This window comes from Schistocerca nitens, chromosome 1 (assembly GCF_023898315.1).
Source record: "Schistocerca nitens isolate TAMUIC-IGC-003100 chromosome 1, iqSchNite1.1, whole genome shotgun sequence".
Lineage (NCBI taxonomy): Eukaryota > Metazoa > Arthropoda > Insecta > Orthoptera > Acrididae > Schistocerca > Schistocerca nitens.
In genome coordinates, this window is record NC_064614.1 from 694,723,018 (window position 1) to 694,738,148 (window position 15,131).

At 41.4% G+C, this 15,131-nt stretch overlaps 1 protein-coding gene across 5 annotated transcripts in view; it reads right to left on the minus strand.

Moving 5' to 3' along the window:
* LOC126259525 (protein SERAC1) overlaps positions 1-15,131 on the minus strand; it is a 267,082-nt gene that overhangs the window by 8,905 nt on the left and 243,046 nt on the right. For all 5 annotated transcript variants that reach the window (XM_049956403.1, XM_049956420.1, XM_049956412.1 and 2 more), the window contains 2 exons: positions 11,504-11,631; positions 244-393 (listed from right to left, as the gene is read on the minus strand). In XM_049956403.1, coding sequence (XP_049812360.1) covers positions 244-393; positions 11,504-11,631 — 278 coding nt within the window. The remainder of the gene's footprint in view (positions 1-243; positions 394-11,503; positions 11,632-15,131) is intronic.

Below are 15,131 nucleotides of genomic sequence, written 5' to 3' on the forward strand. Positions count from 1 at the left end.
ATATATGCAAAACAACAATGCTTATAGTGGAATGAATGTGAGAAACTGCACGAATACAGCATTCAATCTGTCACGTAAGGAAATATAGCATCACTTCTGGCAACAGGACATAATTTGTTTTTATTGTCAGATCTAACATAAGTATCTGCAAACACTACAACTGTGATAAAAAAAAATGTGAACAAGTCTTTGTGTGTATGAAATTGATGAGAAAGATAATGATTTAGTAATATAACACTTTACCTTTTCTTAACTCTTGTACTTCAACCGACGGCCACAGTAGAATCTGCATGGCTTGTGTAAGCTCTGCAAGTGGTGAACCCAAGTGTGGCACACTGTAGAAAGCTATGCCTTTAGTTTTATAGCAAATATTTCTATCTCCACTCTCCCAAGCTGCAACGGAGATAATCACAGTATCTTACAAAAAATTAACTTAATATTTATCTCTTTTCCAATATCTATCTATTTATGTTGTCAATCTGTATCACCATTTGTTAAAGGTCTCACACTTAATCAAGAGTGCCCATACAATAGTTTGTAGGGGGGTGGTTACACTTGGGTAATGAAATATTTTTAATATCTTGTAAGATGCATTAACTTAATATTTATCTCTTTTCCAATATCTATCTATTTATGTTGGTCATGTATATGTCTACTACAGAAGTGGTAACATAGTCAACTGAGGCATGTGAATATTAAATACAGTTTCACATTACAACTGTATAAAGAAGGACATCTGAATGTTCAATACATTAACTCCAAGGAACAAGTGGCAGACATGTTAACAAAAGCAACAACAAGTGTACAGTTCAATACGGTGTGACTGTAGATGAAGATAGTGAAATTTGCAGATATTTAATGAAATTATTAAATTAAGGGGGGTGTTGAAGTAGTGACAATTTAATAATTATGCTCTGATTTGTTTTCTCTTTTTTTCTCTCTCTCTGTTTTATCTTCTGTCTGTATCTTGTCTTCATGGTTTTACTGTAGCTGTAATAATGCTGTGATAAGTAATAATTTTATATTACTTATCTAAATACTTGGTAATGTCTAGCAATAACAACCAACATGAAAACCATTCTACACTGGCGACGAGATATCAGGTGTAGACGCATGAAACCGGAATTTTGTTGCAATAATTGCACATCTGTTGCTTGAAACTGATAGACAATATTTTATACATTGCTATTTATACATTTCTCCCAACTCTCTGGCAGGCTATGAATGCTATACGAAGAAAATAGTTCTTCTTTTGAAGCGAACCAGTCAGTGAGCCATTTTCATACATTTTCATATGAATTGAAGCATTGTTCAGTGAGAATATGCCCCAGTGATGCTGATAGATGATAATCAGAAGGAGCCAAATCTGGAGAATAAGCTGCATGCCCTAGTATTTCCCAACTAAATGCCTCGATAGCTTCTCTGACCCATTTTTCTGTGTGTGATGGGGTGTCATCATGGAGCAATGTGATTTTGTGTTGCCTTTTTCCATATTCTGGTCATTTTTCACATAATGCTCAATTTAAATCGAACATTTGCTGTTGGTAGCGATCAGTATTAATGGTATTAGTGGTTTCACCAGGCTTAAGCAGCTCACAGTAGATGACACCCTTCTGATCCCACCAAACAAAGAGCTTACCCCCCCCCCCCCCCCCCAGTGGATGTCGAAGGTCTGCCTGGATTCACCCATGATTTATGACACTTACAATTCTCAAAATATATCTATTTTTCATCACCCATACTATTTGATGGAGGAATTACTTGCTTTAGTATTTGGCGAGCAGCATTACACAAGTGGTGTTTCAGTTTGCTTGCTGTCTTTCATTCAGTTCATGTGGAACCCATTTTCCCACATTCTGCAACTTTTACATAGCATTCAACCAAAGAGAAATGGCTTTCTGCATCACATTCAATTGTTCCACGAGTTACTGTTGAGTTTGATTATCATCTTCAGAAAACAAGGCCTGACATTCATTGCCTTTGAATTTCTTTGGTGGTTTCCCATGCTCATTGTTTCTCATGTCAAAATCACCACTTTGGAATTTTTCGAACCACTCGAAACACTGTGTTTTCCCAATAGCATGTTTGCCGAAAGCTTCGACAAGCATTCAATGGGATTCTGCAGCAGTATTCTTCAAATGATAACAGGAAATCAATGGTGTCTGCAAATTGTAGTTCATAGGTACAAAACTTAACATGTTTACAGGTTTGAAACAGATATTGATGAATGGAACTTGGGTTACTGTATGTTGACATTCGTCATCAGCCATTACAGGTAGCACTGCAGACGCAGTCTCATGGGCCCTACACTGACGGCTAGCACCATCATAGGGAAATTCCAGTTACATACTTCTACACCTGGTATATGATGGGAATAACTATGAGAGATTGTAAGAAAACATGCAGGGACACCAGAGACATATGCAGCTGACTACTTTAATGAGCACAGAAGCCTGAAGATGACCATTATCCAACAGTGGATGTCAAATGCACAGTTCTTGGAAAAGGTACAAGTCACATCCTTCAACAAGAAGGGTAGTAGAAGTGATCCACAAAACTACCATCCAATATCCTTGACATCAACTTGTTGTAGAATCTTAGAACATATTCTGAGCTCAAACATAATGAGGTGCCTTGAACAGAATGGATTTTGAAAACATCGATCATGTGAAACCCAACTCGTACTTTTCTCATGTGACATACTGAAAGCTTTGGATCAAACCAATCAGGTAGATGCTGTATTTCTTGAATTCCAAAAAGCATTTGACTCAGCATCACACCTGCATTATTGTCAAAAGTATTATCATATAAAGTATCAAGAGAAATTTGTGACTGGTTTTTGGTATGGAGGACGCAGATGGAGAGTCATCGTCAGATGTAGAGTCATCGTCAGATGTAGAAGCAACTTTGGGTGTGCCCCAGGGAAGTATACTGGGACTGTTGCTGTTCATGTTGTATATTAATGCCCCTGCAGACAATATTAATAGTAAAATAAGGCTTAATGCAGTTATCTATAATGAAATATTAACTGAAAGAAGCTACATAAATATTTAGTCAGATGTTGATAATATTTGAAAATGGTGCAAAGATTGGCAGTTTGCTTTAAATTTTCAGAAATGTTAAATTGTGCACTTAACAAAACAGAAAAATGTAATATCCTATGGCTATAACATCAATGAGTCACTGTTGGCTCCTGGCCAATACCTGGGTGTAACACTTTGTAGAGAAATGAAATGGAATGATCACACAGGTTCAGTTCTGGATTAAGCAGGTGGTAGACTTCAAGTTTATTGGTAGAATACTGGAGAAGTGCAACCAATCTACGCAGGAGATCACTTACAAATCACTTGTGCGAGCCGTTTTAGAATATTGCTCAAGTGTGTGGGATCTGTACCACATACGACTAACACAGGATATTGAACATATACAGAGAAGAGCAGCACAAACGGTCACAGGTTCTTTAATCCATGGGAGAGTGTCACAGAGATACCGAAGGAACTGAACTGGAAGACTCCTGAAGATGGACATAAACTAACTTGAGAAAGTCTATTAACAAAGTTCCAAGAACCAGCTTTAATTGATTACTCTAGGAACATACTACAACCCTCTATGTATCATTCACTTAGGGATCATAAGAAGTTCAGAATAATTTCTGCATGCACAGAGGCATTCAAACTGTGGTGTCACCGCCAGACACCACACTTGCTAGGTGGTAGCCTTTAATTCGGCCGCGGTCCGTTAGTATACGTCGGACCCGCGTGTCGCCACTATCAGTGATTGCAGACCAAGCACTGCCACATGGCAGGTCTAGAGAGACATCCTAGCACTCACCCCAGTTGTACAACCGACTTTGCTAGCGATGGTTCACTGACAAAATACGCTCTCATTTGCCGAGACGATAGTTTAGCATAGCCTTCAGCTACGTCATTTGCTACGACCTAGCAAGGCGCCATTATCAGTTACTATTGATATTGATTCATGTACCGTCAAGACCGACGTTCTTCATTAATGGATTAAAGTTAAGTATTCCACCAGCTATGTCCGTTTTTCTAAATTCTAATTTCCTTGTCCTGTTCCAGACCTCACGCCAGCCTGCGTGAGCTAAAACACGTGCCTTTCGGCCTCCTCTAGTAACACAGTGTTGGCTCTCCTGCCAACCAAAACATTGGCGATGAGGCAAAACCGCGTTCTTATCGATATTGCCCTGATTTACTTGTGTAATGGCTTCGCCACAATCTCCAGATGTACTGTCCGAATTTTATCGCTTACAGAATCAGCAGACGCAGGCCTTACTGGATGCCCTTGGACAGCTCGTCCAGTGTCAACGGGCAATGCAAAACGATGCGGCAGCCGCCGCTCCACCGCTAACGCAGCCACAACACGTTGTTGCACTGACTTTTCGACCTTTTGATGCGGCACTGGAAAGCTGGACGGAGTGGTCACGCCAATTTGGATTCCATCTCGCTGCCTACAGAATTCAAGGTAACGAGCGGCAGCCTTATTTGTTATCATCGGTCGGCGTACAAACGTACCGTGTGATAGTCAAATTATTTCCCCGACGCGATGTAGCAACTCTGTCCTACGACGAAATTTTGTCTGCATTAGATGCGTATTTCAAAGAATCAGTCAATGTAGTTGCGAAAAGGTATACCTTCTTTCGTACAAAACGTACGGCAGGTCAGACTAATCAGGAGTGGGTTGCAACCTTGCAAGGCCTTACTAGGGATTGTGCTTTTGAGTGTCAATGTGGACTCCCTTATTCAGATACTATGGAATGTGATGCAATTTTCACAGAACGTTTCTGATGTTCGTATAAGGGAACAGATTTTGAAACTAGTCAATCCCTCCCTTCAACAAGTGATGGACATATTGGATCGGCAGGACACACTTGACTTTGCTCAGGAATCATTTGAAACTTCACCAGCCGTGTGTCAGGTTAACCGGCCTGCCGGGCGAACTGCACGGAGCAGTAAACAGCCCTCGCGCATGGCCGCGCCATTGCCGCCAGGCACTCAGCAACGTGTGCCGCACAGGCAAGCAAATGCAGTGCTAAAATCATGCCCGCAGTGTGCTACTAGACATTCGCGTGAGAATTACCTGTCATTCCAGGCTATTTAATTTTTCTGTAACAAAAAAGGACATGTTCAGAGTGTTTGCCAGAAAAAGCTCAGATCGGAAACTCACAACCATTCCAGGGCCTTTGCTTCGTGGCGAATTCGAACCTAGGATACTCAGGCTCATGAAACTTCGTCCATGGAAATTCATGTGGTTCATTCCACTCCGCTCAGTGCTACTCTCTCTAACAGTGACTGTGTTCGTCCCACAAATAGTGTGCGTTGACATCGCCGGAAATCCCGTCAAGTCGCAAGTGATTATGTACCAGTGTCAGTCCATGTTGCACGAGACAGACGCTCTTGTCGTCAGCAGGACAATAAACTTTTGTGGACTTGGACATTAACGGCAAAGTGATACCATTCCAGCTCGATACCGGGGCTGCAGTTTCACTGATCAATCAAGACACTTACAAACTGCTGGGCACACCTCCGTTGCGTGCTGCAAATGTTAAGTTAACTAGCTATTCAGGTCAAAAGATCCCTGTGTTAGGACAGTGCAGCCTTCTTGCAATATACAAAGGACAAACAAAACTTGTGTCATTTTACGTCCTTCGTTCTTCTTCTGCAGTGAACTTGTTTGGTTTCAATTTATTTCAGTTGTTTAACTTGTCTATAGTAAATCAGGTCCTATCAGTGAACCAGACTGTGCCTTCAGACAGTGTTTCTCGTCTATGTGAAGAATTTGCAGACATTTCTGCACTGGGCCTTGGTTGCGCTAAGAACTATAAAGCACATTTGGAACTGAAAGTAAACGCGCGACTGAAATTTTTCAGAGCACGCAATGTTCCCCACGCATTGCGTGATGAGGTCGCAAAAACATTACACGATTTGGAATCACAAGGTGTAATTGAACGTGTGCAGGCTTCTCTCTGGGCATCACCCTTAGTAATTTTGCCAAAACCTTCGGGAAAATTGAGACTTTGTGTGGACTTGAAGGCAACAGTGAATCCACAACTAGTGATTGCAACTTTTCCTTTACCCCGCCCGGAAGATCTTTTTGACAAACTGTGCCCAGGCAAATATTTTTCGAAGTTGGACCTCGCAGATGCGTACTTGCAAATACCGGTGGACGAAGAATTCCAGCACATTTTAGTGGTTAACACGCATCTTGGGCTGTATCAATTCAAACAACTGCCATTCGGGTGTGCATCCGCCCTGCATTGTTTCAGCAATATCTCCAAACTGTTTGCGCGTCGGTCCCTACTGCAGCAAACTATCTGGACGATATTGTGATCTCTGGAAAGACGGAAGAAGAACATTTAGCCAATCTCAGAACATTATTTCAGGTCTTGCGACAAAATTCGCTTGCGGAAGGACAAATGTGTTTTTTGCTCGTGACTTACCCTACCTGGGGCATGTACTCAATGCCCAAGGCATACATCCTAGTCCCGAGCACCTCCGTGCCATACAAGACTTGCCTTCGCCGCAGAATTTGAAGCAGCTACAGAGTGTGCTGGGAAAAATCAACTATTATCATAAATATGTGCCGCATGCCTCTTCCATTTCAGCTCCGCTTCATCGCTTACGCCGTAAAGGTGTTCCGCTCGTCTGGACGATGGAATGCGAACGCGCCTATCACCAGTTGAAATCGGCGTTGCTTTCCAATACTTGCCTTACGCCATTCGATCCCCAGAAGCCCCTTTTGTTGATGGTGGATGCATCGGATTTCGGGATCGGTGCTGTGCTTGCGCACAAAGATGGATCACACGATCGCCCTTTTGCCTTTGCGTCCAAATTGCTCTCGTCTGCGCAAAGAAATTATTCACAGATCGAGAAAGAAGCATTGGCTCTCGTATTTGGTGTTACAAAGTTTCATGATTTCTTGTATGGTCGTCACTTTACCATCAACACAGACCACAAACCTTTGACATCGGTTTTTCATCCGAACAAGCCTGTACCTCCACGTACAGCACAGAAATTCATTCGCTGGTCTATTTTCCTCTCGCAGTACCGCTACGATATCTTGTATCGGTCCACTGCTAAGCACGGAAACGCCGATGCGTTGTCCCGTTTGCCTGTTGCTGAGGATAGAGCATTTGATTCCTCCGAACTTGCTTGCATGTTCATTGATGCGGAAACTGATGACGTGGTCGAATCCTTTCCGATTGATTTTCGTCGTGTAGCTACTGCCACAGCTGCCGACCCTGTCCTTGCTACCATTCTGCGTTTTGTTGCTACGCAATGGCCCTTGTCAAAGTCATGGATCGGGGATCCGTTGGTTCGCCAATTTTTTGCTCACAAGGAGAGACTTTTTGTTTGACGTGGTGTTTTGCTGTTGCGTTCTGATAATGATCAGTCCAGGGTCGAGGTACCACGTTCGTTACAGTCCTCTGTCTTACAGCTTCTCCACCAAGAACATTGGGGTATAGTGAGAATGAAACAACTTGCTCATCAGCACTGTACTTGGTTCGGAATCGATGCCGCGATTACGAATATGTGCTCTTCTTGCATGGTGTGTGCCAAACAACAATCAGCCCCACCGCGGAAATTCTTTGCATGGCCACAAGCCACTTCCCCTTGGCAACGCTTACACATCGATTGTGCTGGTCCATTCTGGAATGCTCGATGGTTGGTTGTGGTAGATTCATTCAGTAATTTTCCTTTTGTTGTCCGGATGTCTTCCACGACGTCATCTCCCACCATCCAAGCGTTATCTGGTATCCTTTGCATTGAAGGTCTTCCACAGACTATCGTTTCCAACAATGGCCCACAATTCTTGTCCGCAGAATTTCAGTCATTCTGCAAGGCCAATGGTATTCAACATCTGACGTCCGCGCCGTTTTCGCCACAGTCAAACGGTGCCGCTGAACGATTGGTCAGGACTTTCAAGTCACAGATGTTGGAGTTAAAAGAGTCGCATTCTCGGGAGGACGCGTTATTGCTCTTTTTGTCCTCGTATCGCTCTCCGCCCCGGGATGGTCGCTCTCCGGCTGAGTTGCTCCACGGTCATCATCATCGAACCTTGATGTCTTTGCTAGATCCGCCGCATCAGGTTCCTGTCAGCGGCGGACACCTGCTTTTGCTCCAGGCGACGTTGTCTACTATCGTCACTACTGAGGTTCACGGTGTTGGCTCGCAGGGCGCATTCTTCGCTGCCTCGGACGCGGTATGTATCTGGTTTTGGGGGCCTCTGGAAAGGTGCGCCGGCATCTCAACCAGCTGCGCCTCTGTCGTCGCAAGGGATCTGCCGCTCGCCGTCTGCTTTCAGTGACGGTGCCGTCCAGTCAGCGCCCTGGGGACCCATCTACTGGCTCACCTCAGCCCCAGGTGTTACCGACGCTGCCTTCCATTTTGCCCCATGGCGACGCGCCACCGCCGCCGCTGCCTGTTCTCCCGCCAGCGACGCCCGCAGTGGACGCGTCGCTGCAACCGCCGGGCGCCTCCCTGGGTCACGCACTGCCGATCGCTTCCCATGACCAGTTGTCCTCCGGCATGGAACTCTTGCCCGCTCCGGACCATATGTCGTCTTTGCCCGTCGGGTGCCCCAACCCGATTGAGGTCAACCCTTCGGCCCCTCATGTGTCTCTGCGGGTGCATACACCGCATGTTGGCGTGCACCCTGGAGCAGGTTTTCAGGCATTTCCTAGCTCCCCGTGGTCCGAATGGCAGGGTGCGTGTGGCACTGCCTCGCCTGTTGTTAGGTTCCCCACCTCCTCGCATACGTCAACATGGGGTCCTCCCCACGGTGGGCGGAAGCCTTATGCCACCACCTTACGCCGATTTGCGGGGGAGGAATGTGGTGTCAACCGCCAGACACCACACTTGCTAGGTGGTAGCCTTTAAATCAGCCGCGGTCCGTTAGTATAGGTCGGACCCGCGTGTCGCCACTATCAGTGATTGCAGACCGAGCGCCGCCACACGGCAGGTCTAGAGAGACTTCCTAGCACTCGCCCCAGTTGTACAACTGACTTTGCTAGCAATGGTTCACTGGCAAAATACGCTCTCATTTGCCGAGATGATAGTTTAGCATAGCCTTCAGCTACGTCATTTTCTACGGCCTAGCAAGGCGCCATTATCAGTTACTATTGATATTGATTCATGTACCATCAAGACCGACGTTCTTCATTAACGGATTAAAGTTAAGTATTCCACCAGCTATGTCCGTTTTTCTAAATTCTAATTTCCTTGTCCTGTTCCAGACCTCACGCCAGCCTGCGTGAGCTAAAACGCGTGCATTTCGACCTCCTCTAGTAACACGGTGTTGGCTCTCCTGCCAACCAAAACACAAACAATCATTCTTCCTGTGCTCCACTAGTGAATGGAACAGGAAGAAACCCTAATAACTGAGACAATGGAATGTACACTCTATCATGCACCTCATAGTGGTTTGCCAAGTTTAAAAGTAGAAGTGGATCCAGATGAACTTTAAGCATTGCAAATGACATAGTAACTTTGTCGGAGACAGCAACTGATGTGGCCAATTAGTTGTAAAGATTAGAAAGTCTCTTGAAAACAGATTATAAATATAAATAATGAATACCGAGTGTAACCTATTAAATGAGGTGATGCTGACGGAATTAGATTAAAAAATGAAACACTAAAAGTTGTAGGGTAGCAGCAAAATAAGTGACAATGGCATAAGTTTAGAGGACATATACTGCAGTGCACAATAACAAGAACAGCTTTCCTCAAAAAGAGGAATATGTTTGTTTTGTTAGTTACATGTTCCATAGATTATTTGAATGATTCTTTTATCAAAATTATGTGCAACAAGCCAGTTAACAGGATATATGTACATAATAATCATGTTGACATTAATGAATACATTATTTTTTAGTCCTACTCTTACAATAACATTTAAAAACTAGGTCTCTCTCTTTCTCTCTTCTTTCCAGGCCACCAGTACTTAAATACAAATTCATCCACAGAATAGGAGTTGTCCAGGAGAAATGATTTTAGGTCAGATTTTAAACTTGCTTTGCTACCTGTCAGATATTTTATACTCTTGGGCAACTGATCAAAAATTTTTGTTTTTGCAACTTGCATCTGTTTGCGTAGAATATAAATTTAGGTGTTTGGCTGTGTCTTCTGAAAGTGTTTGGATTGTAATCTTATACGAAAATGAAATGTGGATGATTAACAGAATAGACATGAAGAGTACAGAAGCTTAGAAATGTGATACAACAGAGGAATTTTGATAATTAAGTGGGTATGTAGGGTAACTAATGACTGAAATTGTAGAATAAGGGAACTTTACAGCACAACTTAACTAGAAGAGGGACATATTGATGGGACACATCCTGAGGTGTCATTGGTTAATTTAGTAATGAAAGGAAGGTTGCGCATAACTGTAGAGGGAGACCCAAGGTTTCAATACAGTCAGCAGGTTCAAATGCATGTAAGGTGTGGTAGTTAAGCAGAAATGAAAAGACTTTCACACATAGGACTACCAGGGAGAGCTGTGTCAAACCACTTCAGACTGATGACAACAACAACAACAACAACAAGCAGAAAACTGTCTCTTTCTGTTATTTCTAGAGCCCTCAACAGTTGCCAGTGGTTTAAATTTTACTCATTAGAGGTTGCACCTTTATGTTCTACTCAAGTGCCTCATTATCGAGATCATTTTACACTCTCATTAATTACAAACAATTAATTTCACCGCTTTATTTGAAAAACTTGTAATTATAATTCTCATACATATCAGAATATAACTCTCTTTAAGCTAAAGCACATTAACAGTTTTAATGTATTGGATTGTATAGTCTCTATAATGATGACGTGCCCATTTTTCTCATGGAATCAATGGGCACAAAACTTTTTAAAATCCACTCAGCTTCTACTATTTTTATCGTATAATTTTGCTTCTTTACAAGTTGTCTATTCTTTATGCACTTCTATCATACGTATAAAAGCATTGTTTCTCATCGCTCATTATTAAACAAATATCTTTATACTCATCATATTATGTATTAACATTTGGCAGCTTCAGAAGCACCTGATAACGGCCTCCTTAAATCTGAAACTGGTCATGTGGACTTAATAAAGCTATAGTTAAGAACCTGGGGTGGCTTTTCATTAACTGAACAATATTTGCAGAATCAGCATCATCCAAACAACCACTATCATTTCTCCTTCTACTTGTACCATGTTTGAATGGTTGCTGGAAGATTGAGTGTTGATAAGCTCTTGTATTGAATCAATTATCCATAATTGTATCACTGTGGTTATTCCATGAGATACAACTAGGAGGAAGTAATACTTTTCTTGACTCTTCTTGAAACATATATTTTCATACAGACTATTGTTTTTAAATATATCAGTATATGTTGAGTAGAAGGCAAGAATTGTATGACAATACCAAAGTAGTTCCAGCTACAAGATGCAGCTGCATATACTCCACATATATTTCATGGCAAGGTAAATACAGAAATCTGAAATAAACGCACCTCTCACAAGGATTTTTTTCACAAGCAATCCTCCCATAGAGTGAGTAACCCAAATAACAGGTCGCTGACCGACTCCAGCGAGCTTTAATTTCTGCATAATTTCTTCACTTCTGTCGTCCAGTGTACACCTGTAACCAAAATGAGCTACGAGTAGTCAACAGATAAGGTTATAATAGCAGAATATGGCAATGGAATGTACTTGGTGGAAAACAAATAATGGAAGTAGTTAAGATAACACTCACCATATAGTTGAGATGATAAGTGAAACATAGACCCTATAATGAATCACAGTTACAATTGTTCAACTCAAACAAATACCTGGGTGTAACACTTTGTAGTGATAAGATATGCAATGATCACATACGCTCAGTCATGGGACAGGGTAAAGCATGTGCTAGACTTCGGTTTATTGGTGGAATACTGGGGAAATCCAATCAGTCTTCATAGCAGATTCCTCACAAATCTCTTGTGTGACCCATCCTAGAATACTGCTCAAGTGCATGGGACCCATACCAAATAGGACTAATAGAGGATATTGAACATATAGAGAGAATGGCAGCAGAAATGGTCATAGGTTTGTTTTATCCATGGGAAAGTGGTACTTTAGAAACTGAACTGGCAGATTCTTGAAGATAAAAGTAAACTATCTTAAAAAGTTTTAAGAACCAGCTTTAAATGATGACTCTAGGAATATACTACAACCCCCTACTGGAGTGATTCGAGAATTTCTTTGTAAATTCTAGAACCACTCAGCCTTCTACACACGATATTCTAGATACAAGTGTGGGATGGTAAAATCCTACCTACTGCACATCATGTTTTTGTGTGTGCAGGTTTAAAATCAGTCGCGGGAAGAAAATAGACGTGGTGGTCGAATGGCACCGGCAATTACCTGTCGTACAATCCATAGATGTGTTAGTGAGTGTGTAAGGAAGAACCATGGAGTTTTTATGCTGCTCTGTGCTTATTGTGTCATTGACTATTGTTATGTGAAACAAGAACATTTGAAAAAGTACTATTGTGGACTCTTGACTCAGCCTTGGTAGAGGCAAGACATAATTTCTGATTCATTTTAAGAAAGTCATGGCAGGCAAGCCAACTTTCTTTTAACTGTAACACATTTTGTTTCTAATGTTCGACGGTACGAGGTACTTACAGAAAGTTGCAAATGTATGTAGAAAGTGTGAATTACGTTGTGCATGAAAGTCAAATACATCGTTAACTGACAAAAAGGAAAGTTTGTATGTCTACTTTCACACTTTAAGACGTCACAAAATGTTAGAACATGGCGACCTGTGTGAAAGGACCGAGAAAACAGGAATTTTAAGTCATAAACAAGGAAAGAAGCTGTTGTGTGTTGCCATAGCAACCAAACGTAATAAGACAAGGAAATTACTCTGAGACATTGGAATATGTTTAAGTATCCAATGGAGCAAAATTTGAAGGGAAAGATTGTGAAGAAATGAAAAACTCACAACAATAAAAATATTAAAGAAGATTTTGACATATTTGTCTAAGAAGAAGAAAGAACACTTCAACCAAGAAGATCCAGTGTGGGGAGTATACAGCTCTCACACACATCGCAGGGACGCAGACGCGGAAACCAACCTACATCCAAGGCCGCCGGCACCAGCTCCTGTTCACCGGTGCTGACCTGACTCCACATCCGCTCACCTATGCTACAAGAATTCTTTGCCGGGTGAGCGTGAAACAACACTTCATTACTTTAGTATGAAGTGGTACAAGATACTGTTGAGTGAACTTTTATTGTCATATTTAAAGTTAGTTTTAAATGCTTACTAGGGCTAAAGCATATAAAAGTATGTAGAATATACAAGTTGTGGACACTCAAGACCAGGCTATGGCCATGAAAGTTAGCAAAGAAGTGTGTGCCTGGGCTGAGTTGGTAAATTTAATCGAAGCTCAAAGTGTGACTCTAATGTAAGTAAAGAACTAAGCTTAGTAAATTCTCAATTAAATACCCAGACTGAAGCTTTAAATGCCCAGAGTGAAGGTTTAAATGCCCAGAGGGAAACACTAACTATTCAAATGACAAATTTGGGTTTGTTAAGTGCCAAGGTCGACTCTCAAAGCGAAGAATTTAGTAATCTGCGGGAAGGCATGGGTACTTTGAAGACTGAGTCTGACGCTAAAAGAACTACAGTAGACAATTTAAAAGTAGATCTACAAAATGACTTGACAAACTCTTTCACTACTCATATAAATCATATGTTTACCAACCTTTGTCAGAAACAGAATGATACCTTTCAGGATTTGTCAAAAAGGTTAGAACTTAACATTGAGAACAAATGTAATAATGCAGAATCCAAACTTATTGAAAAGTAAGGCTCTTTTGAAAACATGTACAATATTAAGTGTAATGATGTAAGACATGGGTTGTAAACTTTTCAAGGGAGTGTAGGTAAGGAGAATGAGTTAATGCCAATCATTCAATCGCAAATTACAGGTGTCAGTATGCGGGTAGACAATGTAGAAAGGAATTTCAAAGAGAAAATAGCTAACTCTAATATTATAAATGCAATTAGTTTGGAGGAACAATCTGGGGAAATTATAGATCGAAAAGTTACTGAAAGAATAAAATCCGGGAATGTATCGCCTATTCCTTCTTCTGAACTTAATGATACCAGGAATGGTATAGCAGACCCGTGGAGAGAATTTAAGCTTATTCAAGACAAAGTAGAAAAAAGGGTAACTTCACCTAATTTGGTATTAACTAGTGAAGCAGGGAATGATTTACAATGGGGAGCTAATTCATGGTTATCTAGTCAATTCCCTAAATTTAAGCCAGAAGGAGATGTACATCCGACCCATTTCTTAAAAAGGTTTAACCAAGCATTACCAAAAAATTGGAATGATTCTACGAAGATCGAATTTTCTGTTGGGTACCTTCTCGGGGAAGCCTCAGAATGGGATACAGTAAATATTGAGAATTTTTCCCCTTGGGAGGACTTTCAAAAGAAATTTAAAGAAAATTACTGGTCTGCCAGCGCATAAGAAAAGTTAATATCAGATCCACGGGACCTGGGCGGAGTCATCTAACCCCCAGGGATGTTAACATTCTGAGTTAATGGACAGCGTGACAACCGTCGGACCCCGAGTTGTTTCTGGTATTTCTTCCAAAATAGTTTTCTGCACTGAATTCTTTTAAAAATCTAGAACTATGCTGTAATCTTATTAAAAAAGAAAACCGAATATAACCATAAAATAGAGACTGGAAGAAAAAGTGATGTCCAGACAAAATAAGTTGAATAGAGCATTATATTTATGGAAAATATAATACGATGTGACTAGCTGAACAATCTGACCACAATCTATTGTTTATGAACTGTAGATTAAAACTGAAAAAACTGCAAAAAGGTGGGAATTTATGGAAATGGGACCTGGATAAACTGACTAAACCAGAGGTTGTACAGTGTTTCAGGGAGAGCATAAGGGAACAATTGACAGGAATGGGGGACAGAAATACAGTAGAAGAAGAATGGGTAGCTTTAGGGATGAAATAGTGAAGGCAGCAGAGGATCAAGTAGGTAAAAAATCAAGGGCTAGTAGAAATCCTTGGGTAACAGAAGAAATATTGAATATAATTCATGAAAAGAGAAAATATAAA